General features: G+C 39.9%; 1 protein-coding gene across 4 annotated transcripts in view; it reads right to left on the minus strand.

The window, feature by feature from the left end:
* ASPH (aspartate beta-hydroxylase) overlaps window positions 1–26,949 on the minus strand; it is a 257,770-nt gene that overhangs the window by 159,359 nt on the left and 71,462 nt on the right. For 3 of the 4 annotated variants that reach the window (XM_089685319.1, XM_089685317.1, XM_089685318.1), the window contains exon 4: window positions 4,719–4,790. In XM_089685319.1, coding sequence (XP_089541445.1) covers window positions 4,719–4,790 — 72 coding nt within the window. Of the gene's footprint in view, window positions 1–4,718; window positions 4,791–17,164; window positions 18,841–26,949 lie in introns of those variants that run through there. The other variant, XM_089685321.1, reaches the window with a different exon arrangement.

Here is a 26,949-nt window from a genome sequence, read left to right on the forward strand (position 1 = left end):
CAATTAAAGTGATTAGGTTTCAGTGTTTGCCAGGCAGACAAGAGCACATGTGGTGCTTGGGATAAAAGCAGGGGAGATATAGAATAGTTCCTAGTATGGCAGTCTGAATGCAGCTCCAGTCTCAACACTGAATCAGTTCTGAAGACTTTGTCAGAGATGTGCTCTGTGGTGAATGTACAGTGCAAATATATATATATATATACATACATACATACACACACATACATATATACACACACACACACACACACACACACACACACACACACTTACAAACTACAGGCATATACAGTGTCTCCGCATTGTATAACATTTGATACATGTTTCTGGACAATCTTATGATGACTTGGGGAACTCTGACAATGACAGCAAGATTTTATTTTGAATATGCTGTCAAATGGACATAAAAATAGGTCCTGCATATTTTTTGTTAATGCAATACAAAGAGAATATACAGTACATTTGTGTTGTGGTGAATTGAGTGCACTGTACATGGTCAAACACAGATCTACAGTGTATTGCATTACCATGGGCTGTGGTATAAACAAATCATACTAGCCTCAATTAGTAGTAGTAGTTACAATTTTAGTGTTCAGAGGTTATGCATAATGGCCTGAGGCAATACTAGGGGTGAGATTTAACATATGAAACTGTATCTACATAGTGCCTCATACGTCAGCTCAGTAGGCTGAGGCAATATGGAGGGTCAGGATTCAACCTATGTGTCCACATAGTGCCTCATACTCCTGTTTAGGGGGCAGAGGCAATACTGAGGGTAAGGATTCAACCTATTTATCTACAAAATGCCTCAAACGCAAGTTCAGTGGGCTTGGGTAATACAGAGGGTGAGGATTTAACTTCTGTATCTAGTTAGTGCTCATATTCCATATCACTAGATTCTACTAACAGAGCATCAGATGCCTTCCCACTGGCTTACAGTGCTCACGAAGAATACACTTTTAACTGCAACAATGTGTTGATGTGCCATAGACAGGATGTCACTGACAGAGTTCCACAAGTCTTTGGGAACTCTGCAGATGCCCCCTAGATGACGGATCTTGAGGTTAAGAATTGATGGTTACAATACAAAATTTTCTGGCAATACACTTCCTCAAAATAAGGACAAGGGTGTCTGCTCAGTGTATGTATGTATGTATGTATGTATGTATGTATGTATGTATGTATGTATGTATGTATGTATGTATGTGAATATATATATATATAACAGTATATCCTTCCAAAAGGGATGGTTGTTTATTGGGCAGATCCTTCATCCATCATCTGAGAATCCTTAGGGCAAGCTCATATTCTACTGTTCTGTGTAGTAGCTGGATGGGTGTTCTACTGCACAGTGGTTTCAAATGGTAGAAAACACCATATCAGCAATTCGTAGGGCTGCAGTGAGCATGCACATCTATGTGGCCCAGAAAAAAAAATATTTCTAAAAGCATCTGCTACATAAATGTGCATATTTGATATAAACTGGATGAAGCTCACAAAACACTCACCTGCAGCCCCCATGCAGTAATCTGAGCATTACGACAAGACAAATGTAGTGTGTACTTACCCTTTGATGTCTGATGTTTATCTGATGTATTTCATTGAACATAAAAATGTGTGTCCAAACTCCAAAAACGATCTAAATTGGGCAGTTATATTGACAGATTTGCATAAAAGCTACATTCATGTGGGTATAGAAACAGGGTAACCTTTTTATGTCCTAGTCCGAATAACTGATATTTTTTAGTGTTTGTGTACACATCGTGCATAACGTTCCGCATCAGTAAGACATCCCAATTGTTCTCATTCTATTGATATTTTTAGCAAGGTATTGTTCAGTGTGCCAGCTATTCCTCACTTTTGGTTAGATGAACCGGTCATGCATAAAACACACAAGGACAAAATAACATGGTAACATCAAGAGCAGAGCACCTCAGTTCCCCAGCATTTATCCTGAGCACTTTGGGAACCTTCACAGCCCAGTGTTATCATTGAGTTGCCTTTAAATTTCATATGGGATCCCCCCTCCCCCTTCTTATCTAGTATGCCTCAACATCACACAAAGAGGAGTGGGGGGAGGATTTTTTTATACTAGTAAACTTGTACATTTGTTAAGTCTAAAATTTGTGTTTTTTTAATGCATTTCCTGCATTAGGGTAGAAAATGCTCCACTAACCCCCCCCCCCCCTCCCCCACATAAACACATTATTTATTAATTTATTACAGATACTTATATAGCACCATCAATTTACACAGCGCTTTACATATATATCGTACATTCATATCAGTCCCTAACCCTCAAGGGTGCCCGTACAGGTAGCCCTATAGCTCACAACTTACTAAGGGTCATCCAGAGGAAGAACGAGTTGCACACAGCAGGCAAGTATAACCACAAAAAAAAAAAATAGCTTTTCATATCACTTTAAGCCATGTTCTAGAAACTGCCAGCTGGGTCTGAGCTCCCAACTGCAGAAACCACTATAAGTACTACAGCTAGAAGTGAAGATGACAATTTGATCCTGCAAAGCACTGCAGCACCAATCAGTGGATCACAGGTGAAATGCTTTGGCTGCCCTGTGTCAAGTGTGAAAATGTGCACATGCAAATACTGCTACATAGTGTGAATGGAGGCAAAATCTGTTTTAATATTAGAGATCATAGTATCCCCTGATCAGTTATAACAGACTGATATCAGTTTTAAGTTAGCCTGGGTTCACACTGATGCGGTCCGGGAATTTACAGCGTTTTCTGTGTGAATTCCACACCGCATCAGAATCGCACCCCGTTCATGCGGTGTGTATAATAACAACACCCTGAAATCAGTCCATAAAAAACATGGTGTGATGTGGGTTTTTTTTGCGGTGCGATTTGACCCATACATAATGTATGGCTCCAATCGCACCGCACACAAATCGCATGTGAATTGCACAGGAATGCGGTGCGGTTCCTGTGCGAATCACGTGATGTAACGCACCGCATTAGTGTGAACCTATCCTTAGAAGCTAGTGGGTGTGGTAAGTCATACTGCTACTCATATTTTAGGTGGATTCCAGCAGACTGAATCAGATACTTGCAGCTCTTGGGGACTCCAGTGGCATAATCCAGATTCCCAAATCAGTCTATCTTCCTTCTTATTTTTAATGCAGGGGATGCCCAAAACCTGACATATCTTAGTGCAGACTTCTGGGAAAATCAGTAAGCCAATTAAACAAGCAGGAAATTACATTTCTGGGGGCGTTCCATAAACCTGTGTACGGAACTCCTCCAGGTTGCCATATTGCATTTTACACAAAATTACAGCATTGCAGATTAAAAAAGGAAAGGTAATTTTTATTATTATTCAATTACAATACAACCTGTGTAGCAATTGCATTTGCTATATATATGGTTTTTTTTTATTTGCCAAAAAAGTGGGAGTTATCCTTTATTAATGTCAGCATCCCTTGTCCTCATGTACAAGTGAGATTTGTATCTGTGTGCCCTCATGTACCAGTGGTATTTGTATCTGTGTGTATTACCCTCAGCAACCAGAAACTTACACTTATTTTCTAACCTGCACAATGAAAATGACTGCTAAAAAACAAGCTGCTCTAGGTACAGACCATTTTTTATATCTGGCGAAATATATCCACCATCAGCGAGTGTTATTTATATAAGGTGTTTTATCGGGTTGAGATCAGTCAAGTTTCTTCACCCTAGACTCGCTCATCCATGTTTTTATGGACCTTGCTTTGTGCACTGGTGTGCAGCCATTTTGGAACAGGAAGGGGGCCATCCCCAAACTGTTCCCACAAAGTTGGGAGTATGACATTGTCCATAATGTCTTGGTATGCTGATGCCTTAAGAGTTCCCTTCAATGGAACTAAGGGGCCAGGCCCAACCCCTGAAAAACAACCCCACACCATAATCCCCCTCCACCAAACTTTACACTTGGAACATTGCAGTTAGGCCAGTACCACTCTCCTGGCAGCCGCCAAATCCAGACACGTCCATTGGATTGCCAAACAGAGAAAAGTGATTGGTCACATCAGAAAACAGGTCTCCATTGCACTAGAGTCCAGTGGTGGTGTGCTTTACACTGCTGCATCCGACGCTTTGCATTGCACTTGGTGATGTAAGGCTTGGATGCAGCTGCTCGGCCATGGACACCCCATTCCACAAAGCTCTCTAAGCACTGTTGTGCTAATCTGAAGGCCACACAAAGTTTGGAGGTTTTTAGCTATTGACTCTGCAGACAGTTGGCAACTTCTGCACACAGTGTGCTTCAGCATGCTCTGACCGCACTCTGTAATTTTAAGTGGCCTACCACTTTGTGGCTAAGTTGCTGTTGTTCCCAGTTGCTTCCACTCTGTTATAATATCACTAACAGTTGACCGTGGAATATTTAGTAGCAAGGAAGTTTCATGGATGGACTTATTGCACAGGTGTTAACCCATCACGGTACCATGTTTGAATTCACTGAGCTCCTGAGAGCGACCCCTTTTTTTCACAAATGTTTGTAGAAGCAGTCTGCATGCCTAGGTGCTTGATTTTATACACCTGTGGCCATGGAGGTGATTGGAACACCTGAATCCAATGATTTGGAGGGCTGTCCCAATACTTTTGGCAAGTGTGCGCACACAAACAGAAAAAGTAAAATCAACATAAATTAAGGAAAACTAAGATAAGAAGGTTTGTGAATGTAATAGAGACCTGAATACAACACAGTTTAAACTTACTCTCCGAGGTTGTTCCTGAATCAGTTTCAGAGTCTTTTGATTCTCGTTTTGCCACTTCTCGATCTTTCAGTCCTGCATTTCCCAGTTATAAATATTATTAAAACAATAAAAGGAATGTCAATGATATATTCATATGTTAACTGAATAAAAATATGTTTGCTCATGCCATCAAAACTTTTCTGATTTTAGATTGACTGTTTTAGACTGTCTAAAAGAATATCCAGTGTATATTGTGGAATATATATCCATAAAGAAAAAAAAAGGGAAGGTCATTAAATCACATTTGTTTGAGTGGTGTTAAAATAAACAGTGTCCATTTCAATATATCTCTTCCATTAGAGAGAGTCAAGTGTTGAAAGATTTAGATTATGTACACATTCAACAGGATGTAATTAACTACAGCAAGCTTGGCTTTTCCAATTACATTTGGTGGTTAGCACCGGTTTTAATCTTTTTGGAACTGTCATTTCCTTTTCCATCTTGTGTCTTGCAACAAAGAAGGCAAATGGTTTTCCATGCATGTATTTTCCGCAAAACCTTATTTAAGTACACTGTGCATACATAGGACATTTGAAAAATGCTAAACAATTCGTTCATCCATCTCCTACATAGTTGATTATGGAGGTACTGGTCACTACTATTTCAGATTAAAATATTTGTGTGGGTGCAAATATCTCCAAAAATTCCTTGTCACTAAAAGCAAGCATAATACTTTTGGACAGACAGTGGTCTCTTGCCATTCGCTCTAAGCAACCTCCCTCACTCAGGTCTACATGTCTGAATGTAATGCTTTCAGAAAATGGTGGAGAAGGCAAAACAAGTATGAATAAAACATTTTCATGATTATAGTTAGCAGCATGCACAGTGGTGTAGCCTAGAGTATTCAGGCAATTGAAGCCTGAGACCTGGTTCACATATGTGTGGGGCCAGTTCACGGGTGGACTGATAACTCATGGGGCCCCTGGGCAATAGGGGATCATGGGGCCCCCGTGTCCTTGCCCACACATGAAAAAGCCTATTAAAAAGGTACCAGGGGCATCTCATGGGGCACCCTACTGACCCCGGGCCCTCGGGCAGTGCCCGAGTGCTTGAATGGTCAGTCCGCCCCTGGGCCGGTTTCATTGCAATTTTTAAAGAGTCCAATACGGTTTCGTTCAGCGGCTCAGGTGCAAATTTTTAAAGTGTATGACACTGGAAATCACACCTGAACCGGACGCTTACAAAAATCGGACTGCAGCCGGCCTGCACATACGTGAACTAGCTCCATAGAAGGCCGGTTTGGTTCACAAGACATATGAATCAGATGTGGTTCAAAACACATCCAATTCACATATATGTGAGCTGGGGCTGAGGGTAGGTAGTCCACAACCCTTGGATATTTTTTCTTGCATAATTTTAAACTCATATGTAGAATGTGTGAACATAGTTCTGTCCACATTACTCTGGTCAAAAGTACTAAAATAAAGCCTCAAAATAATTTTGGAGTGGCTACCAGCAACCTGGATCCTTGGAAGACAAGACAAATGTTATACAAGGTAGTATTAAGAATTGTTGATTTGAAGACAAACAATTGAATACAGTCTGTACTTTTTTTTTTTTTATTTGCACTAACAAACAATTTTTAAAAAGGACAAGCTTTTGGAGTACATCCCCCTCTTTAAGGTCCATGTAGTACTGGTCATTGATGTTAGGTGGTGTATATAAAAATGTCTAACCTCAACAAGGAATAGACATCACAAACCAAAGAATTACATTTGCTTTAGATCACTTCTAGAGGCATCTTCAATCATACCCAATACACCCAATGCCTTATACTAGGGGGTGCTGATAAGTTTTGTAAGTATCAGCATCCCTTCGTATTTCTAGGAAAATATCATACACACCTTCAAGTTATCCTTCTACAAAAACCTTGTTGTCTGGCTATATCCAGCCTCACTATTTTCTGTGTTTCTGACCTGGAACAAGTATGCAGATTACCAAGTCTGAATTACTTACCTGCACACTTGTTCCTGGTCAGTGACTCAGGCAGCAAAGAAACCACTGAATCAGCAATGATAGGAAAATGGCATTTCCGAAGATAGTTCAGCAGAAGTCTTTAATGTTTTCACAGTACAAGTTTCACTTGATTCTAAGCAGCTGCCGAAACCTTTATAAAACTAATGGATCCACCTCATGAATAGCCCATATATAATGTGAATTGTACCATGACATGAAATACAGAAAGTAATCGATATTTCTTCACTTAAAAAACTGTGATGGACAAAGTAACATGTAGTTACACTGTGCTTTAAAGTTCTTAAAGTGAAGGCCTAGACTGAGAACAGATATTAGACCCCTTATGTTAAAGTGAACCCTTACCTTGTAAAACAACCCATTTAGTTCAAAATAGAAATGCAAGTAAAATGGGTATGTGTGTATGTATATGTGTGTGTAATATATATATATATACATACATACATACATACATACACACACACACATATATATATATACATACATACAGTATATATATATATATATATATATATATATATACATACACACACATACATATATACACACATACATACACACACACATACATCCAATACCTTATCTTTCTGTTTTATATGTGATCATAGAATCTCTGTTCTCCGCTGTTAAAAGGGGCAGTACACTGATCTTCCCAATGAATATCTGTGCAGTGCCTGTGTCAGCACAAGTTTGATCATTGGAAGACAGGCAGGTTGGTCTCCCAGCACAGCCAGAAAACTGACCAAGCTAGGAAGGTTATGCTTCTATAGTGTGGTGAGACTGAAATAGGAAAGCAGGGAGACTGGCATATCTTTGTAGTTCTTCCTTTTGTGTGAAACTTTTGGTGAACAGTATACTTTTTATATTAAGTACATGGTACAACACATACAAATCAGAAATATGAAACGCTGGGGTAACATTAAGTCTTGCCCCGTTATTCATCTGACAAATGCCAGAATTGTAATGGATAGTGGAGATTCTAGTATTTGACAGGCATCCGTCAAAGGTAAATTTATCTTGGCACTGAAAGAATAAAAAACTTGTGCAGTGCAGTACACAGGGACAAAAGGGATTGATTTGAAGACCAACACTGATACTTGAAAGACACACCACACTTCAGCACTATTGTTATCTTCAGCTGGCCATTTCAGTCGATTCCTGCCGAACTGCCCAAAATTCGAGCTGTAGATGGCAGTCGGCAATACCTGACTCAACAAAGTTAGAGTAAAAAATAAAAGCAGACCGTTGGAAAACTGTGAGCTGAACAGCGACTGCATCCTATCAGATAGTCACTGTTTGGGCATTCAGACAGCTGTAGTTGCTGCAGCGTTCTGAATAGAAGCCAGGATGGGAGATCTACTAAACTGTGTGGTTGGAAGAATCCATTTGATCTCATTCAGCACGTGGGCTGAACAAGAGAAGTCTATGCATATATGGCTAGCTTAGGGCATTTTAGGCCACGTCAGATTCACTTTAGTATTGTAATGAATATACAGTGCTGGAAAAAAAAACAAAACAAAAAAACAATGCAATGCACACACTATAGAAAAAGATTAAATAACCGTTTATTTCACTGGTTGGCTTATCAGCTTGGTGTAGAAAACATGGCTGACCGAACTTGTGTAGTTCTCTGATGCAACATTGTCAATCCCAAACTAATTTACAAGGCTTACTTTACTCTGCATTACTTGGGTAAATATAAAAACTGAACAGTACTGCACAATTACAAATTTAAAGCACTACTCTAGTAATTAAAATGTGCCTGCTGTCTACACACAACTGAGAGAACAATTTTGTAAGCTAAATCAATGCGTTGAACAAAGCAAAAGATGTGACAGATTTCAGGACTGCTCGAGACAATCAGGCTGTGTAAGTTTATTCAGGAACCAAGTGCTTTCGACCTCTGAAGTGCCTATCATTGCCTACTTAGTAGAAAATGTCTGTGCAGCTAGGTTTACAATGTTTTGTCACAGAAGCTATGCCTTCAGGTAAAATGGGACTAAACGGTTTGTAGGTTCCAGTGGTATTGGGGGGGAAATCACTCAATACCTAGAACCATTAGTTAAAGATCTTACTTTATATGGTCCTCTTTAGGTAGAGGACTGGAGAACTGACATTTGTAATATCCTTAGCACCTGATCACCTGACAATATGCACTCATTAATAGCGATTAAGCACTTAAAATGGCTGTCTCTGATGTGTAGAGGTGACAGGCACATTTAAATCTGTCTCAGCAGAACATGAATACCTTCTAGGCAGATACTGCTAGACTTAGTAGAAATTTGAAAAGCATTCTTTCTTAGAAGGACCAATTTATTTTTTCTTGTCTGCCTTTTTATCAGTCTTTCTATCATGGTCATCACTGGATATTCTTCCACTCGTTGTCCGCTTTGTGACCTCTTTAGGCTTGTCATCCTTTTTCTTCCTGGGTTCAGTCTTTTCTTGGTCTTTTCTCCCTTTGCCAGAATCCTTTTTGGGTTTGTCCACTTCTCTGTGCTTTTGATCCTTGTACTTTGGTTCTTTGGATGATTTTTCTCCTATTCTGGCTACTTTTAATGGTGCTAGATATTTTTCCTTCACCCTTTTCAGTTGCTCTTTTATACCCTCTTTAACTTTTATAGCACATTGGGGAAAAAAACAAAACAAAAAAAAAAAACACAGAAGCAATGACTGTAATTTAGAAGAAATTTAAATGGTACATACTTCAACCCATGTGGAGTAAATTTATTAAACCATGCAGTTGGAAAGGGTACCTAAAAGTGGAGATTTGATTGACAACACAGAAGGCACTCTTATTCCTGGATACCCTGCGGAACTCCACTGAGGAATATTTCATCCAAAACAGGTTTTCTTTGTTCTGAGTTTAGAGGGGTAATGTTCAATCCACACAAGCCATTGGTGCTATACTGGACAAGTGGGCAAATTTCCCCCCTTCCCCAGGACTGTGGCACAGCAACTGCAGCTTTTCAAGTTTGCTGCCACAGTTAAATAGTATAAACATGTTTTCTGTGTATTTTAGTTAAAAATCCAGTAGAGGTGAGAAGATATAGAACTTCAGTACCTGGATTGGTGTAGTATGACAATGAGTGAAATTCCCATTAGCCACAAGATTCAGACAAGTAGCTGGTCTAGTATTCCTTGTGTGGTCCTAGCAATTATTGGTGCTAAGGGAGCCATGCAATATCATATCACATAGTTCCCTCAAAAGTCCCAAAAACTTGAAGGACATCAACGGAAACTATACAAGTGATATTAGCAAAATTAGATTTAAATTTTCTGCTTTGAAAGTTAAAAAAAAAATAATCTATAAATAGAATATAAAATATATGGACTACTCTCCACGTGGGTTTAAAAGTCGTCATTTTATCATACCATGCAGGAAAAACGTGCCAATAGCATTTTACACATTTCTACTCTGTATTTCTTTTGAAACAGCAGAATCTGCATTATTGTAAAGCATAGCAGAAATGTATTCAAGGCCAAAGGATGAGGCTATTTTTACAATGGCAGGCTTACCTTGTGATGTGAACACTGTTTTATAACGGCCTCATTCTAGGATAAAAACACTCATGTACACACTGTTGCAATTAACGAGGGTTTTATGAACACCAGGAGATCATCAAAATGACTTACATGGTGTCCCCAATAAAAACTACTGAAACTTTATGAAGGGCTTTAGAGCGTAAAAGGTAAACTGTATCTCTACCTCCCTCATTCATCATAAACACAGAAATGTTTACTTGAAAAATGGTGCAAAATCCCACTACAAACAGCTGATTATTGCTTTAACCAAAATTTAGGATTTGTGGTTTAAGAAAGGTAAGGGAGGCCTGCTTGTTGATCATCCTATAAAATAATTTGCTACTATTAATGTACAGTACAGACAATGGCAGGTGCAACCAAAAGTATGTAGAGCAATGAGATGTCTCTAATTTTTATTTTTTTTTTTAAATCAGTTCAGAATGTAAAGCAAATATTTCAGCAGGAGAGAAAATAGTATTGATCGATCAATGATTGTCTGGGCAAAAAAAGCCCTGACAACTGCAGCCAAAGAAATACAAAAATACACCAAATATTTTACTCGGTCTTAGGGGCACCTGTAGTCTTTATCAACGAGCACTGGGAGTTACCCTAAATTGAAATATTTTTTTTCATGTGACTTATGAGCTTGCATAAATATTTTAATGTGGATACTGCCCATGCAGATTTGTAGTCCCTTCACACCTCTAGTAGATGTACTGTATACCAAACAAGAGCAGTTAGGAATTTTGTTTAACTGCTACAAACATATCTGCATCACTAAGCAAGCAGTACAAGGTGTATTTGGGTAATGTGAATACACCTTCCCCAATGTGTAAATACAGTATGTTTGCATATAAGTAAAACCTAATCCTATGCCACCACCCTACTGACAAAATCCCAGGGAATGAACAGTTCTCCTAATCTCATGAGAAGATGCCGCAGGCTACAGCACAATGTACGATTGTCTTCTCAGGGATAGGTGGGCTATGCTTCATTTCCTATATCTCACTGAAAGGAAGATGACAACACTTTCAACTAAGTTTAATTCAGAATTTTACCAAGGGGGGGACCACGCTAAAAAAGCAGGGTTAACTTTTTTTTTTTTTTTTTAATGCACGCAGCGCACTTTAGCTCATAATGCACATGCATGAACAAGTCTAAAATTGTTAAAAAACACACAGGATGCAAGATACCTTCTTCTTTGGTTTTAGTCTTCAGTGTGCCTCTTGAAATATCTGAGTTTACAGAAGGGAGACATTAAAAACAATGTCCTAAGGTGTCACTCTTTCCTTGTAGCGCTATTAGTCAAACCTCAAGACAAACACACACACACAGTGATGTACATCCTTTAAGTATGCCAACTGTAATAATAAGACAGGCCAATATTAACAATCTCGCTTTCCAAGGCAAAAAAATTAACAGCCAGCATGTTAAGGGCTTGCGACAAAAGTATGCACACATTTAGAAGAGGCAATGTGATGTGTTCTTGCAACACATCACACAGTTTACTTTTTTTTTTTCTGTATTGAGATTTTGCTCAACCCTATCCACTGCAGAGTTCTGCAAATCGTTGCAATACAACGACATGCAGTGAGGTGCGTGGTGCTGCATAAAACTTGAGACATGCTGAATTTTTATGCAACACATCTTAAAGCAGCATTATGGTGTGAATAGTAAACCTTGGTCTTCTATATGCCCTTACTTTGAGGTTGTAGTGATCTGCATAGATAGTTGATCAACACAGATGGTGGAAAGGAGCTTTAACTGTGCTGGTACAAAGACAGACAGAGGAGAAGAGTAGCATGCTACTCATTTAGGGTCAATGCATGCTGGGCTTAAAAAACAAAACAAAAAAACAAAAGAAAAAAAAACAAATGCTAGTTCTTTTGGCAGAAAGAAAAGCTCATATAGAGCATTTTTGTACACAAGTTTAGGTACATTTAGTGTATTTTTCCTTTCAGAAGACTTCTCTCAAAGATGCAGTCCAGGAGGGTTTTTTTCTGCCTCTAAATGCTGAGCTTATAATATATGTCTCTAAGCGTCCTAATGTGCACAGGAACATAGGAGAACATTAAATTAACTAAAGCTTAGTTAAAGTAACTAAAGCTTAGTTAAAAAAAAACAAAAAACAAACAAACACACAACCCACACACAACATATCTATACTTACCTGCGCTGTGTAGTAGTTTTTTTTGGTCCTTGCTGGTGCACCTAGCCCCTCCCCTTCGAGCAGTGCCCCCAGGGAAAACTGGTCACCCTGGGGGGCACAGCTGCTTGCTTGTCCCCAAGCCGCTGCTCTATGCATTCATAAGACACAGGGCCATGGCTCGGCAATGCCCCCTGCGCGCTCCTTATTGGCTCACTGGCTGTGATTGACAGCAGCAAGAGCCAATGGGCTCCCGCTGCTGTCTAAGCCAACCAGGAGGAAGGATCTCCAGAAAGCAGAGGCCGTCAAGAACATTTCTTGATCGGATAGGAGGGGGTTTAGATAAGGATTGGGTGTGGCTGGGGGGCGCTGCACACAGGTTTTCTTTACCTTCATGCATAGAATACATGAAGGTTAAAAACCTTGAGCCTTTAGAACCACTTTAAGTTGCCTCTACAGGCAAAACTCCTGAAGAAGAATCAACATTTTTTTTAAGTCCAGCATGTAGCCTCTTAAAAAACTTAAAGCTGGTTTGAAACATTGCCATCAGGTCCGATACACACAGGTATCAAAATACGCAAAATACCTAAAACATGTGGCATGCAGAAAAGCAGTCTTAAGTGGTGTGTGTAGACAGGGAAGGAGGCTTATTTTTGGGTATTTCAACTTAAAAGAAAATAAAAAAAAGATTTTATTTTGGCCTTTGGCTACCTGGCTCCCAGCATTAGTTCAGCCCTACCATAGATTGCTTAAACTTAGTAGCTTATTTTGAGAGCCCCCCTCTTATGTTCAGAGCAAACAGCACCCCACTATAAAGCCAGCATCTGACCAGTACTATTATGGGCATCTTGCAAATGCAATGATGAATTAGTCACAAACTGTTAAATCAAATACAATGATACCTGGGTTCAAGAACGCTTCTGTTCACGAGCAACTCGGTTCAAGAACAGAAGAGTTTGCAAAAATTTGCTTCAGTTCGCAAACTCCGCTTCGGTTGATGAACACGCGCCGCGGCCATCTTCCCTGCTCTGACACGTGGTCCTGACTTCCTGTAAGTGAGATTGCGGTCACAGACAGACACTGAAAGTGTACTGTCAAGACATTTACAGTACTGAGAAGCTTTTTGGTGTGCTTTTTAGCACATGCTTTACAGTACTGTACATCCCTGTGCACACTTGCTGCAAAGCTTTTTTGTGTGCTTTTTAGCACATACTGTACCAGACATCCAGTATGGCTCCAAAGAAAATTCAGAGCAAGCTTGGTGGTAAGAAGAAAGTGCAGAGTGGTAATGAAGGTGACAAGAATGGGCAGAGCAAGCATGTTGTTGAAAACAAAGTTCAGAGTGGTAACGAAGGTGACCAGAAGCACCACCCCAACATAACTGTTACGAACAGAGTGTTGAATCTGATGAACGATAACGTGGTCTCTCATTTCTGGAGGGTTATGCAGTGCAAACCAAATTTGGTTGGCGACCACGTTCACAGGGGTCAGAACGGATTAACCGGATTTACATTGAACCCTATGGGAATATTTGCCTTGGTTCACGACCAATTCGGTTCACGACCAGAGTCGTGGAACGAATTAAGCTTGTGAACCAATGTAATACTGTATATGAGTCTATTCCCAACATGCAAGTGCAAAGGCTGATCAAGGGAAAAAGCATACTGCAGGCCTTGATTAAACATTTGCAGTCAAAAGTTATGATGGGAAAGTATTTGTTTCATTTTGCACCTTACTTGATACCCCTCCTGTGAAAACTCTCACCTCTGGAGGAGTTTTTAACCAGCCAACAGGAAGAGACGAAACATCTTTGCTCATTGTCGCACACACATTATGCAAGTTGCCATGCCTTTTATTTAGAAAAGCTCTGATACATATGCATATGACACACACTGTAACACATGTAAACACACAAGGCAGGTTGCAGGTCAGTTTTTAGTAGGGATGCACCAATATATTGGCCAAAAACAGGGTTATAGGCATTTTCAGTTTTGTCCCCAACCTCCTCCCCACAACGCTTCCAGCTTCCCTTTTCTGCCCCCTGTGGGCACACAGGGGTATGGTTCAAGACGGAGAGCAGGGGAAGGGGCAAGTAAATATATTTATCTGCCCCTTTCTTTCCCAAATGAACACAATGAGTTTTCAGTAAACTGTATTTATGCTTCAATTTGTGAACTGTGCAGAACTGAAAGCTTGGTGAGTTTACCCAAGAGTTAGAATTATGGTAAAAGTAGTCAGAAGAAAACTAAAAGATATTTTTCCCATCTATGATAAGGTTTACAGTAGGTCACTCAACTAACCAACTGGGGTACAAAGCACTTGATTTTTGCTTCAGATTACGAACAGCATTACACAATAACATGGCAACATTTTCTAGTATTTGTTAATCAAAGCAATTTAACATTCCTGCCAAGCACCACCCTGAATACAAACAAAGTACCTGGGGCCTTGGCAGCTTTCTCCACTGGCGAAGATGAAAATCCTGATGTTTACAAAACAAACAATGGTTACTAACTAAAGCTACAAAAAATGGATATATAACAAAGGGATGAAGCCATTACTGAAGTCAGTGAAAGAAAACCTGTAAATTAAAAGGCAGTAAAAGCGCTAGAAATAATAAAAAAATAAAACGTATATTACAAGCACACTTTTAAACAAATACCCCCCATACTACCTCTCTTGTTGGACTTATCACAACAATGCTATACCTGACCACAGGCTGACATAGCCTTATTCAGGGATACTCTGGAGATACCCCATGTGCAAAAAAGTGGGGGGATAATTTTAATCAACTGATAAATTATTGGTCTTAGAGCTCATATGCTACATGCAATAAATGCCATCAGTCAGTTCTCAGGAAGCAAGTGGAGACGCTCATTGTTGATCATGATCTATGACCTTTGGGATTAAAGTTACCCACCCACTAGTATGCAGGAAAGAATGGAAAAGAGGGAAGAGCTCTTTAAAGGATACCATCAGGAGTTTCAAAAGATTACTGCATAATTGTAGAAGTAAAAGCAAGCAACCCTTTATAGCCAAAGCTAAAAAAAAAGAAAAATACTCATACTGTAAAGTCTGCTCATTTTATTTTAGCTGGCATAAAAAATATACTTATTAAGCAATCCTTATATGAATGATAAAAAGTTGACAACTTTGTCTTACCAACCATCTTTTATAAAAATCTATGACTGTCAAAAAGACAAACAGACAATTTGTTGGCTTATAATAAAACGCACTCACTGAGCACATTCTCTCAAAATTCAACCACCCACAATCTAACCATTATCTCACCTGTGCTATATCAGCAGATGACACCACTGAATGGGGCTACCAACAAACAGGGATGCACCTGTGTATAGGACTTCATATGTACATCTTTTATATGACGACTATACTGGTATCAAGAAACCCAATCTTCTTTGGGTTATCAGAATGTGATCAATCTTGTATAGGAATAAACACATACTTCAATAACAGTAGCTACATGTGGTCTTTTGCTACCTTTTCAAGATGTTCCTATCAGCATTTTATCACCTTTTTGCAATGTCAAAGCAATTAATCTGCAGCTCAAGATTTGGCGCTCTAAAAAAAAAATTTGCGAAGATGGATGGCTTCCTGATAGGAGAGAGGAGCAGAGTGACGATCCTGCTGCTTCACTGCACAATCCCAGGCTGGGCCAGGTCCAAGACCAGGCTGTATTGTGTAACGGAGTTTTGAACAGCTTGCCTTGAGCTCAGCTTTGAACACCACTCTGCAGCTACTTAGGCTTACCTTTCTTTAACTCTCTGCTGCTCTATTTGGCTACTAGGAGCAAAGAAGAGAAGCCATGTGTAGGCGCCAAGTCATATGAAAGCGCTTGGTGCCCAAGCAGCTTAATCATCAAGCACCTGTACTGTCACATGAAAGAAAAAGGCACAAATCCCATGCTTTCCCATTCCCAAAAGTGGTACACTTTGCTTCCAGGAAAACAGAGCTGAAAGAGAGAGGAAGGAATACAAGTGTAAGCAGTTGGGGGGGTGTTACCATTTAAGTAAACCTGTTGCTTTGTCAATTATAAGCAAAGCACTGGTTCACAATGCTTTCATAGTGGATACACAAGCACAATGTTATTCCAAGCAGTAAGATGAAATGTTATGAAATGTTACGCAAGCTTCCTTCACTACTACTCTTATACTATACCTGGAGAAGATATAGCCAATATATGCTCACTGGACAGTTTATTAGGTACACCTTGCTAGTGCCAAGAAACTATCACCCCACATCATTACACCACCACCACCAGTCTGAACCGTTGATACAAGGCAGGATGCATCCATACTTTCATGTTGTGTACACCAAATTCTGGCCCTACCATCTGAATGTTGCAGCAACCAGTCTGCCCATTCTCCTCTGACATAAACAAGGTATTTTTTCATCCACACAACTACCGCTCGCTGGATATTTTCTTTTTTTCTGACTATTCTCTGTAAACCCTAGAGATGGTTGTGTGTGAAAATCCCAGTAGATCAGCAATTTTTTTTTTAAATACCCAGGCCACAGTCAAGGTCCCTTAAATCCTCTTTTTCCCCTATTCTGATGCTCGGTTTTACCTTCAGCAAGTCGTCTTCACCACATCTAGGATGCGTAAATGCATTGAATTGCTGTCGTGCGATTGGCCGATTAGCAATTTGTGTCACCAAGCAATTGAACAGGTGTACCTAATAATGTGGCCGGTGAGTGTATATGCACCATACAGCAAGACATAAAAACAAGTCTATGCACAGCATACTGAGAACATTTGCTTTATTTGAATAAAAAACAAGGCCATTTTTTAGGTTTTAATTAAATCATATTTAAACAAAATGGATAATTAAAACTCTTTATTAATACAGTTAAGGGAAATCACAACATTTACCCACACAGTGTTAAGACATACCTAATTTTATAGCCAAACAACTTCTGACTGGAGATCCGTGCCACAAGTTTGCTACAGCCAAGCAAGTGCAAAGTTAGGACGGAGTTTCATTAATGGTCACCGTTAGGAACAAGGAAGCACCACTATTCTATTCCAACAGCCATCAGGAAGTTACTTATGGGCATCAACAATCTATTTGGTCAACAACTCTCACTAAAGCTGGTAAGAGAAAAGCCCAATGCCAAATCCCTTGTACATCCTTTGCCAATGCAGTATTAGGAGGAAAATAAGTCATGAGATTGAGATATTTAAAGCTAGTGACATATGCCAATGCCAAATATACAAATAATAGGGTTCAACCACACCAGGTCCTAAGCCTAGCCTCATCAGTAGGGCTTATGTCTGAACTAGGTTGCAGTGCTTAAGTTGTTCGTTACATGTGCTTTGATTGTAGCATCAATCCTGTGTCTCAAAACATTTGTCTGTTAGGAGTTACTGTTTCACTTCCTAGTCATCAAATACAAACCCAGGAATGACAATACGTAGCACCTGGCTTTATCCAGACATGTTCAAGGGCTTAATACATGCAGACCTTTGACACTGCGTATGCCTTGTGTGCAAAGTGTTGATAACTCTGACAACTGTTTGTAAGGCTAAATGTGGATCATGTTACTCAGCAACACTTGCGCAATGATCGGCTCAATGATGCGGAGTACTTCAATCTATTATCACTTAAAAAAAAAAAAAAAACACACCACTTTTGCACAGTACATAAATGAACCTCTAAACCAGAACTGGAAAAAAAAATCCAGAAGCTGGCAAGCCAGACAGACAGAAAAATAAATAGCCATCTACTAATGTTTGAGCATTTCCAAAAAGCATCCTAGTTCCTGAAATTCTGAAGCTGGCTTCTGCATTACTGACATGTTAAGACAGATGGCACTGCACTGTGAGAGGGTATTAAACTGCAAACCTAAAATTTTTAAGTTTGCTTCAGAGCTATGGTAATAAATGGGTACCACATTGGATTGAATCCCATCCAAAAAAAAAATTATAAAAAAGACAACAGAAAAAACAAAGAAGGCCTGAATTGCAGAATTCTTCATGTAGGTTTAGACCAATTTGTACAATTGTACTTGCGTACTTGATCTATGGCCAAATAACAGTGTAAACTACATGAACCGCATATGGCTCCATCACTCCCGTCTGTCCACTGTGAATAAGGAGATCCCACAGCCTGTGGCTTTACTTAGAAGGAAAAACAAAACCACAGAAAAGTTTAAAGCCGGTCTCCAAACCCAGACGTTATTGGTTCTGCAAATCCAAAATGACACAGGTCTTTTTTCCCTGAACCCCTTCGTGCTGTGAAGTACCATCAACATCGTCTGCAGAATCGCCCTCCTCTTCTTCTACCATCTCAAAAGGAGTTATTACATCATAGAGAAAAGAGAGGAAGCCGTAAAACCAATCAGAGCTTTCCTCTGCTAAAATATTAAGGACTTCCTCTAAAGAATCAATATTCACACTACTGCCATCTTTGGTTAGGCCTATATGTAAAGGAAGAAAAAAGAAAAAAAAGGAGAGACAAAAAAGAGAAAAAGAAAAGGAGTAGTTAGGCAGACACAAAGGCATGCGGTGCAGGGAGTGGTAACTTATTTCAACCAGTTATGTATATGATGATGATGGAACACTGGAAGGCAAAATAAGGAAGGGTGAAATCAAAATGGAGATGAACAGCCTATAAAATAAAGCATGCTGAAATACAAAAAGCAGCAAGCATGCAAGGTAGTCATCCACACTCATACAGACAAGGATGTATCATGCTAAAACACTGGTCCTCTGGATGTGGACATTCCATCCATGCATATTTGGTGGTGTAGCATTTTTAATTAAAATGAGCTGAATCTACACATGCCCCAAAACACACATCTAAAACTTCAACAAAGGTTCCCAAAAACCAATGCATCGGATGTTCTTGGGAAAACCAAAAATTCAGTTTAGCTTTAAAATTAAAATTTATTTCAACATCCATCACAAGTTTATTCAACGTTCCTGTTAAACATCTTCTAAAGCAGTAAAATGGTCATTTAGTCTGATGAGCAACTTGGGTCCTGTGAGATTTTCCAAGTTAACCCTGTTCTGTTATAAATGATGCAAAGAAGCATTCCAGTAAAGTTAGTCCTAAAGATTTAGGAGAGTAAGCGTAAAGACCAAGTTACACAAATCCAATAAACTCACTGCAGTATGCTCCAGCTGCCTGCCATATTTTAGTTCTCTGCAACATAGCATGCTGGGTAGTCAACAAATCCCCAAAGATTTCCATGGGAAAAATGTATCCAAAACATTGCAGAGCATAGCCTAAGCAGGATATGAAGTATGGCAGGCAGCAGAAATTCAACAGGGAGAATCTTTTAGACCACATACACCACAGAGTTAAATGCAACTTACATATATCACTTGGCTCCTACGTTTAAAGTGTATGATACCCAAAAGAAATATTTCATATAGGTGTCTGTTATGTAATTTGCTTTAATCAAAATTTAGCATGTTCATTTGGAACTTCAAGTCATCAGACTAGGGATTGTGCCAGTTCTCAATCTGTCTTTTTCATTCTGACCACGCCAAGCACACAGGCATCTCTGTGCTGGCATGGTCAGTTTATATCTCTCTGCTTTCCTTTTTGGAGACAGGACACCATGCAAATGCAGGGTGTGTGCCTGTATCTCTTGTTGTCAGCTCACCTGCCACGCCATCCATGTCTAGCCCTGCTGTTTTGATTGACATTAGCTCCTAGATGGAGCCTCACAATCAAAAACTGCAGCAGCTCATGGCATATGGTAGTGAAGTTGGAGAAGTTATTTGAAACAAGTGCTTCATTGCAGCAACTTATTTTCCTTACAAACTTCATTTAATAACAATTATGACTCCTTGTTGTACCTTTTTTCATTGACAATATTAAAAGTAAATTTAGATGAATAATTGTTGAATTATTATTCTGCCATTATGTCCTAGAATGCCAACCCAAAACCAGTGATACACACTTTGCCAGCAATTCCATGCTCCTCTGTCACAGCTCACAATAACATCTCAAGTGTCCAACACCAAGGGGAACAGTGATGTCACTACTGCAGTTATAGGAGAGTACTCTGGCCTAGAGATTGGCTACAAACCCAATCACAGTAACAGGGGAAGAGCCCAGGGACTAGCTGAATCAGAAGTTGCAAGGGTGTGCTGGCAAAGTGAGCATAGCTGAGTCTGGGCCTGTGCACGGACATTGTCGCGTTGCCCTAAATGACCACGCTAACTGTGTCTCTGCAAAGCCTGTAACTATTAAAGTATTTTAAATATTCTTAACCACCTCTAGCTACAGGTATTGTGAAGCAATTCATCCTCAAAATTTCACAGCACAAGCACCTAAGTCATTCATGTCATTCTCTCAGCAGCTCACACTCCGTTACACACAGAATGCGGAGCTTAGGGGTGCGTTATGTGCAGAGTTTGGGGATGCGTTATGTACATAGTGCAGAGTTCAGGTGTGCGCAACACAGAGGGTGCAGAATTCAGCCTTCTTCCACAGCTGCTTACCTCTGTATCCCCCATCCACATCTCACTTTCACCCCTCTTCAGCTCTGCTCTCTGCATGCAACTCCCCCCTTCCACTGCCCCCCATCTTCGCCCCCCTTCTTAAAAGCTCCACCATATTCCAAGTCTTTCTTTTGTTGTTGTATTAAAAAGCAGAACTTTAGTCATAATAATTGATAAAAAAAATAATGTTCTTTAGCAAGGAACATACATTTCACATTAATAATTATGTTACCAAAATAAGTGTGTGCTCTAAATGGACTCCAGCCTTGTTCCAGGTTCTTCTTACAGGAGATTGACATTTTGTTGAAGCCCAGAGCCCTGAGCAGCAGTTAAAGCAGAAATATACCCTCCTATCCTTTACAGCCAAGGATGCTGCCATCTATTTGATCTGCAACTGCCATGGAGCTGCACATGTTATCAGTTATAACACCAGTCATTTGATGGTTTGACAACATGGTTGGGAACACAAGCACAGGTGACAGTTAGCATTCCTGGCATGTGCTGGGACTGTACCGGTTTTTGAAAATGGTTAAAATCAGTAGGTTTAGTTCTGCTTTAACCTGTGAGCAAATCAGCGTCTACAAAGTCGACAGTGCCTAAAAATGGAGAGCAACTGAGCATGTGCTGAGCAGGGTGAGACCGTGTATTACTGAATTTTAAATAATATGTCCGCTCATTTATTTCCAACAGCAATTAGGGACTACCCAGCCATTATCAGGCCTGGGTATTGGAACCATGGCTTCAACAAGTAGGGCTTTGGGAGGTCTAGCATTGGGCTCAGGCAGAAGAAGGAAAAGCGTAGTTTGAATATCAGGAATATGCAAATGCACTCAGTTTGAAATCTAAGTAGTAATGCTGTGTTTTCATTAAAGCACCAATTCTCACCTATAACAGAGTTTATATGAAGTAACCATGCTCATGATTTTCTGCTCAAGCAGTATTAAAAGATGACTCATTCAATATGAAAATTATTAATACTGCCTTCTATTATCTCAGTCATGCCCAAGTATGTTCACAGGTTAAATGCCAAAAGCAAATAGTATTTCTTTACAATAGAAACTGAAAAATACAGTAGAGATGACAAACGGGCGCCTGACATTGTTTAAGTAAATAGCAGAGCACAGGGCAGATCCTTCTTAATCTCCGCACTAGGCAGCTTTTATTTGACTTACAATTTAGTGAAATGCATGCCAACGAGCTATACTGCTAAAAAGAGACATCCAAAGACACAAACCTTGCTGGTTGTCATGCTGATTCTCTGGCTTCAATACATTTTGAATAATCAATAAAACAAGTGCTGCCATATTGTGTAGTGCTTTACAGTGTATAGAACCGTTCACATCAGCCCCTACCCATGAAGCAGCTCACAAACTAATTGCCCTCATACACACAAGGCCAGTTTTAGGAGGAGGTGTGTCCACCTATCAGTCTCTCACACAGAAAAAGTGCCCATGGGACTTTTTCCGTGCTGTCTTTTCTGGTCACCAGGGAATTCTTGGGCTCAATGTTGATGTCAGACCCATGATACCAAACCAGTTGTTTCCTGCTCCCCTCTTGAGCACCCCTGGAGTGTGGTTCTCCACCATTTCCACAGCTCCTGGGTTAGATTTGCTGATGGGGTTTTCGCCACTACAGCTGACGTCCGTCGAATTATCTTACTGTATATCTGTTTTTATTGGATGGTGTATATTCGATCAGCAAGCATTGCTCCTGATGAATTGTACTAAGTTTCACAAACCGCATCACGAATTGTGACTTTGCTTAGCCATCTTTCTTGTGGTTATAATTTAATTGCACAGTGATCTTTGTATATGCATTGCTGACAAATGTACTCTTATGATGTATGAACTTTAGATACAAATTCAGATATGCTTCAACAAATTTTTGTAGGTTCTGAAATATAAAAAATATGGTTTTAAATACTGGACTGTGGAAATGGCATACCCCTTAATATGTCCCATGGGCACACTGTGTGTGAGAGACTACGTTTGGGGACCAAGCTACGCCTTATCTATGCACAGAAACCACTGTCCATCTAATAGTATTTCTTTTATTTATTTTAACAGTGAGAGATACCTAAAAATACAAAAACATCATACATACTCCATAACTTAAAACAGATTAAATATTTCTTTTGTATCAACAACAAAGTATTACAGATATTTTCAGTAGGTAATGACAGCTTTCCTTTTAACAATTTTCCCTGAGGAAGGAACATACATTTGAAAAAAAATGTTTTAATTGTACGTCAGAAGTAGTTCTTACAAAGGCCAAGGACTATACTTGACTTTTTATAAAAGTCAGTCAAAAATGTTTTGCCACCAGTGCAGAGACATTAAAAGTATCAGTATGGATATCACACTACTTTCTCAAACTCAATCTTTCCAAAACTGAGCTCTTAATATTTCCTCGCCCTACCCCGTGCCCCATCCCGACTTCTCCATCCAGATCAATAGCACAACTATCACTTCCTCCCCTCATGCCAGGGCGCTAGGTGTAATTCTGGGCTATGTCCGCTTTTCGGCCCCACATCCCATCACCGTATAAATCTAGCTGCCTTAACCTCTTTAACCGCCTCCCACCCGCCATATAACGAAATGACGGGAGGGCGGAGGTTCTCTCATTCTGGGAGGACATTATATGGCGTCCTCCCACTCTAGCTGTGCATGCACACTCCCGGAGGAACATGGCGATCGGTGGTGCACTGTGTCCCTGGGACACAGAGGATCATCTATCACAGCAAAGAGCCGATGACGTAGGCTCTACCACGTGATCAGCTGTGTCCAATCACAGCTGATCACATGTAAATAGGAAATGCCGGTTATCGGCAGTCCTCTTCATGCTGACAGCGTGTGAGGAGAGGAGAGCCGGTAATCGGCATTCCTCAGGGGGGACATATACACTGATCATCAATCCCTGATGATCAGTGTAGCCCCATCAGTGCCACCTGTCAGTGCCCATCAATGCCACATATCAGTGCTCATCAGAGCTGCCAGTCAGTTCCGCCTATCAGTGCCACCCATCAGTCCCATATATGAGTGATGTCTGTCAATGCCCATTAATGCCTCCTCAGTGCAGCCTATCAGTGCCCATAACTGTGGCCTCATTAGCACACATCAGTGAAAGAGAAAAATTACTTATTTACAACATTTTTAACAGAAATTAAGAAAACACTTTTTTCCCCAAAAGTTTCAGGTTTTAGTTTATTTAGCAAAAAATTAAATAAAACAGTGGCGATTAAATACCACCAAAAGAAAGCTCTGTCCATCTCAAAAAAATTATAAAAATTATTTTGGGTACCTTGTTGCATGACCGTGCAAATGTCATACAAAGTGTGAAAGCCCTGAAAGCTGAAAATTGGCCTGGGCAGTAAGCAAGCGGTTAAAGGTCTCCAAAATATGCCTCTTCTTAGCGGACACTACAAAGCTGCTAATTCACGCTCTTATCTCTCACTGTCCACATTACCAGCCAATCAGCATCCGCCACCCCTTTCTGCCAATCGCACAATTGGTTTACGCTCGCCCAATGAATAAAATTCTAAATTCTAACATACAAAGTAGTGTATGCAAAACTATTTACATATACTTTTATTTCCTGGCATCACATAATAAGCAATAAGCAGGTACCTTCTTTGTCAGTGGTCACATAGAAAATGTCACACAAGTCATGTCATAGTGACTTCGCCTCTCACACCTGTTTACCCCCTATGGACCAGAGCAATTTTTACATTTCTGCTATGGACTTGTTTATTTGGCAATAACTTTGTCATTACTTAATATAAAAACATAATACATATATTTTAAAGGACAAACAAGGCATTCTTTTCATAAATATTGTCTTGCAACTAGTGGTGCACCAAAATGGGAAAAAAAAAAAACATTCAGGATGCACTTGGCCAAAAAACGAAACGTCTGTATGTGGGGGTGGGGAGGCTCACATTTTTTTTCTTGTATTTTCTTTTACTTTTAATGTATGTTTTTATTTTTTTTTAACTTATGATTTTATTGCTATCACATAAGGGACCAATAGTCCCCTATGTGATGGCATATAAGTGGCAGGTCCTCTTTGTAGGGGGGAGGAGCAGTGTATACAGTGAGGAAGCAGCATATACACGCAACCTTCCTCACTTACAGCCACTAAAATGTAATTGTCCGTTTTTAAATGCAATTACCAGCTTTTTTCTTCTTCTTTCATTCGCCCCACTACTAAAGTAAACAAAGGGCAATGACATTTAGCGGCTGCTAGTGAGGGAGTCTGTCTGTATACACTGCTCCTCTCCTCTCCCTCCTTTCTCCCCCCCCCCCCCCCCATCAGTACACCCCCCCCCCCCCCAAAAAAAAAAACTCAGGCCAAAATAGACAATCTGCCCCTCATTGGGGCCAGGTCTCATTATCGGCACCTGTATCAGCTCACTTTTACCTTTCTACAAAATGCCAATAGGACTATTTGCTGGCGATGGGTTTTGGCCACCGAACATTTTGGTGCATCTCTACTTGCAACAATGATTTTTTTCCTCCCGCAATCCTTAAACAATTAAACGTTAACAAAAAGCACTTTTTTTTAGCACTATTAATTTAAAAATAAATATTACTAAAAATATTAATGAATGTTATTGCACATAAAAAGTGCACATTTTATTCTGTAATTTGTCCCGTTTTAAAATGACACTAAAATTAGGATTCTGGTACAAAGCATTGCAAAGTTTTTTTACAAATTAAATCAATGCGTGTTTTTTTTTTTTATTTTGTGCTTTTTGTAAATGTATGTTAAACGAAGATTGGGTTTTTTTTTCTTCCCAAATTATACTTCCCTAGGTGACTGCAACAGCAGTTCGGTGCTACATCTGTTCCCTGCCAGTTCAGAGTGTGAAAACTCAGCAATTACACAGCCATCCAAAGCAGTGTGCCCGAGCAAACAGGGAGGAGAACTGTTAGTAAACCTAATAGTCCACCTCCCCATTGGAGATGCTCGGTAATCACCGGCCGGGACCCGGTGATTGACAGCCGCAGATGGCAGCGTAGGTAAGGCGTGCACACCCCCTACCCAGAAATGCAAACTTACGTATATATGTGATTTTGTGCACCCCTGCCGCCCTGTAGCAGTATAACTGCTATAGGGCTGCGGGAAAGCAGTTAACTGATTTCATCTGCAGATGGAAGATGAATAAACAGATACAAAATGAAACATTGTTTCTTTTGAGAAATGTTGATAAACATTGCCAGACTGCACTAGTTAGACAGCTCCAGCTGTCAGAACTTTCTGTTTATTCAGCAACACCCCTTTGACTAATCAGAGCTGAATCGCCCAGTACTGTTGCAGTGGAGGTCCTGGAAGCAGGGAAGAAAGACTGGACAATTTACACATGACCCGTGTACAATGAGGACTTTTCTTGGGCAGGTCTAACACGTCCAGAGTCTGCAGCTGGATATTGCACCTGTAGAGGCTGCCTCACCTCAGTGAAATAACTTTACAGATATGCCCGAAGTAATACCATTATACATAATTAAATCAAGCACATGAAAAAAATAAATTCTACTTACTCATAACTAAATTACACATATAAACTGGTTCAAACAATTCTATTGCAACACCACCACTTTAAAAGGGATTAAAAAAAAGTGCATTAAAGTACACACTCAACTATTCCGCATTTAAAACTTCGCTCTATATGACATTTACGTCTCCAAATAATTCACATTGTTATTCCGTACTTTAAACATGTTTAATTTTATTGCATTATTTACTATGAGTAAGTGTTGGTGATATGCCAGTGTCAAGTACTGTATTAGGGCATTACTCCCTTTGACATTGGTGAAACTTCAGTTTGGCGAGGAGGATGCCAGCCTGGTTCAAGGTTATCGGATTTTAACATAGTGAAAACTAGTGGACAACCGGAATCGATCGCAGCTTACAGAGCAAACTGTATGGGACTGGTTGCAGCGCCAGTGAGACCCTGCTGAAGCCAGAAGGCAGGCAAGTATTTAGTCCCTTTCTGTGCACTCCTAAATATCATGAGCATTTACCCTATACAGTGCAGGGGGCTCCACTGCAAAGGTGATTATTTTTTTTCA

The sequence above is a fragment of the Staurois parvus genome, unplaced genomic scaffold (genome assembly GCF_062004578.1).
Source record: "Staurois parvus isolate SC_StPar_1 unplaced genomic scaffold, SC_StPar_1.0 ptg000371l, whole genome shotgun sequence".
Taxonomy (NCBI): Eukaryota; Metazoa; Chordata; class Amphibia; order Anura; family Ranidae; genus Staurois; species Staurois parvus.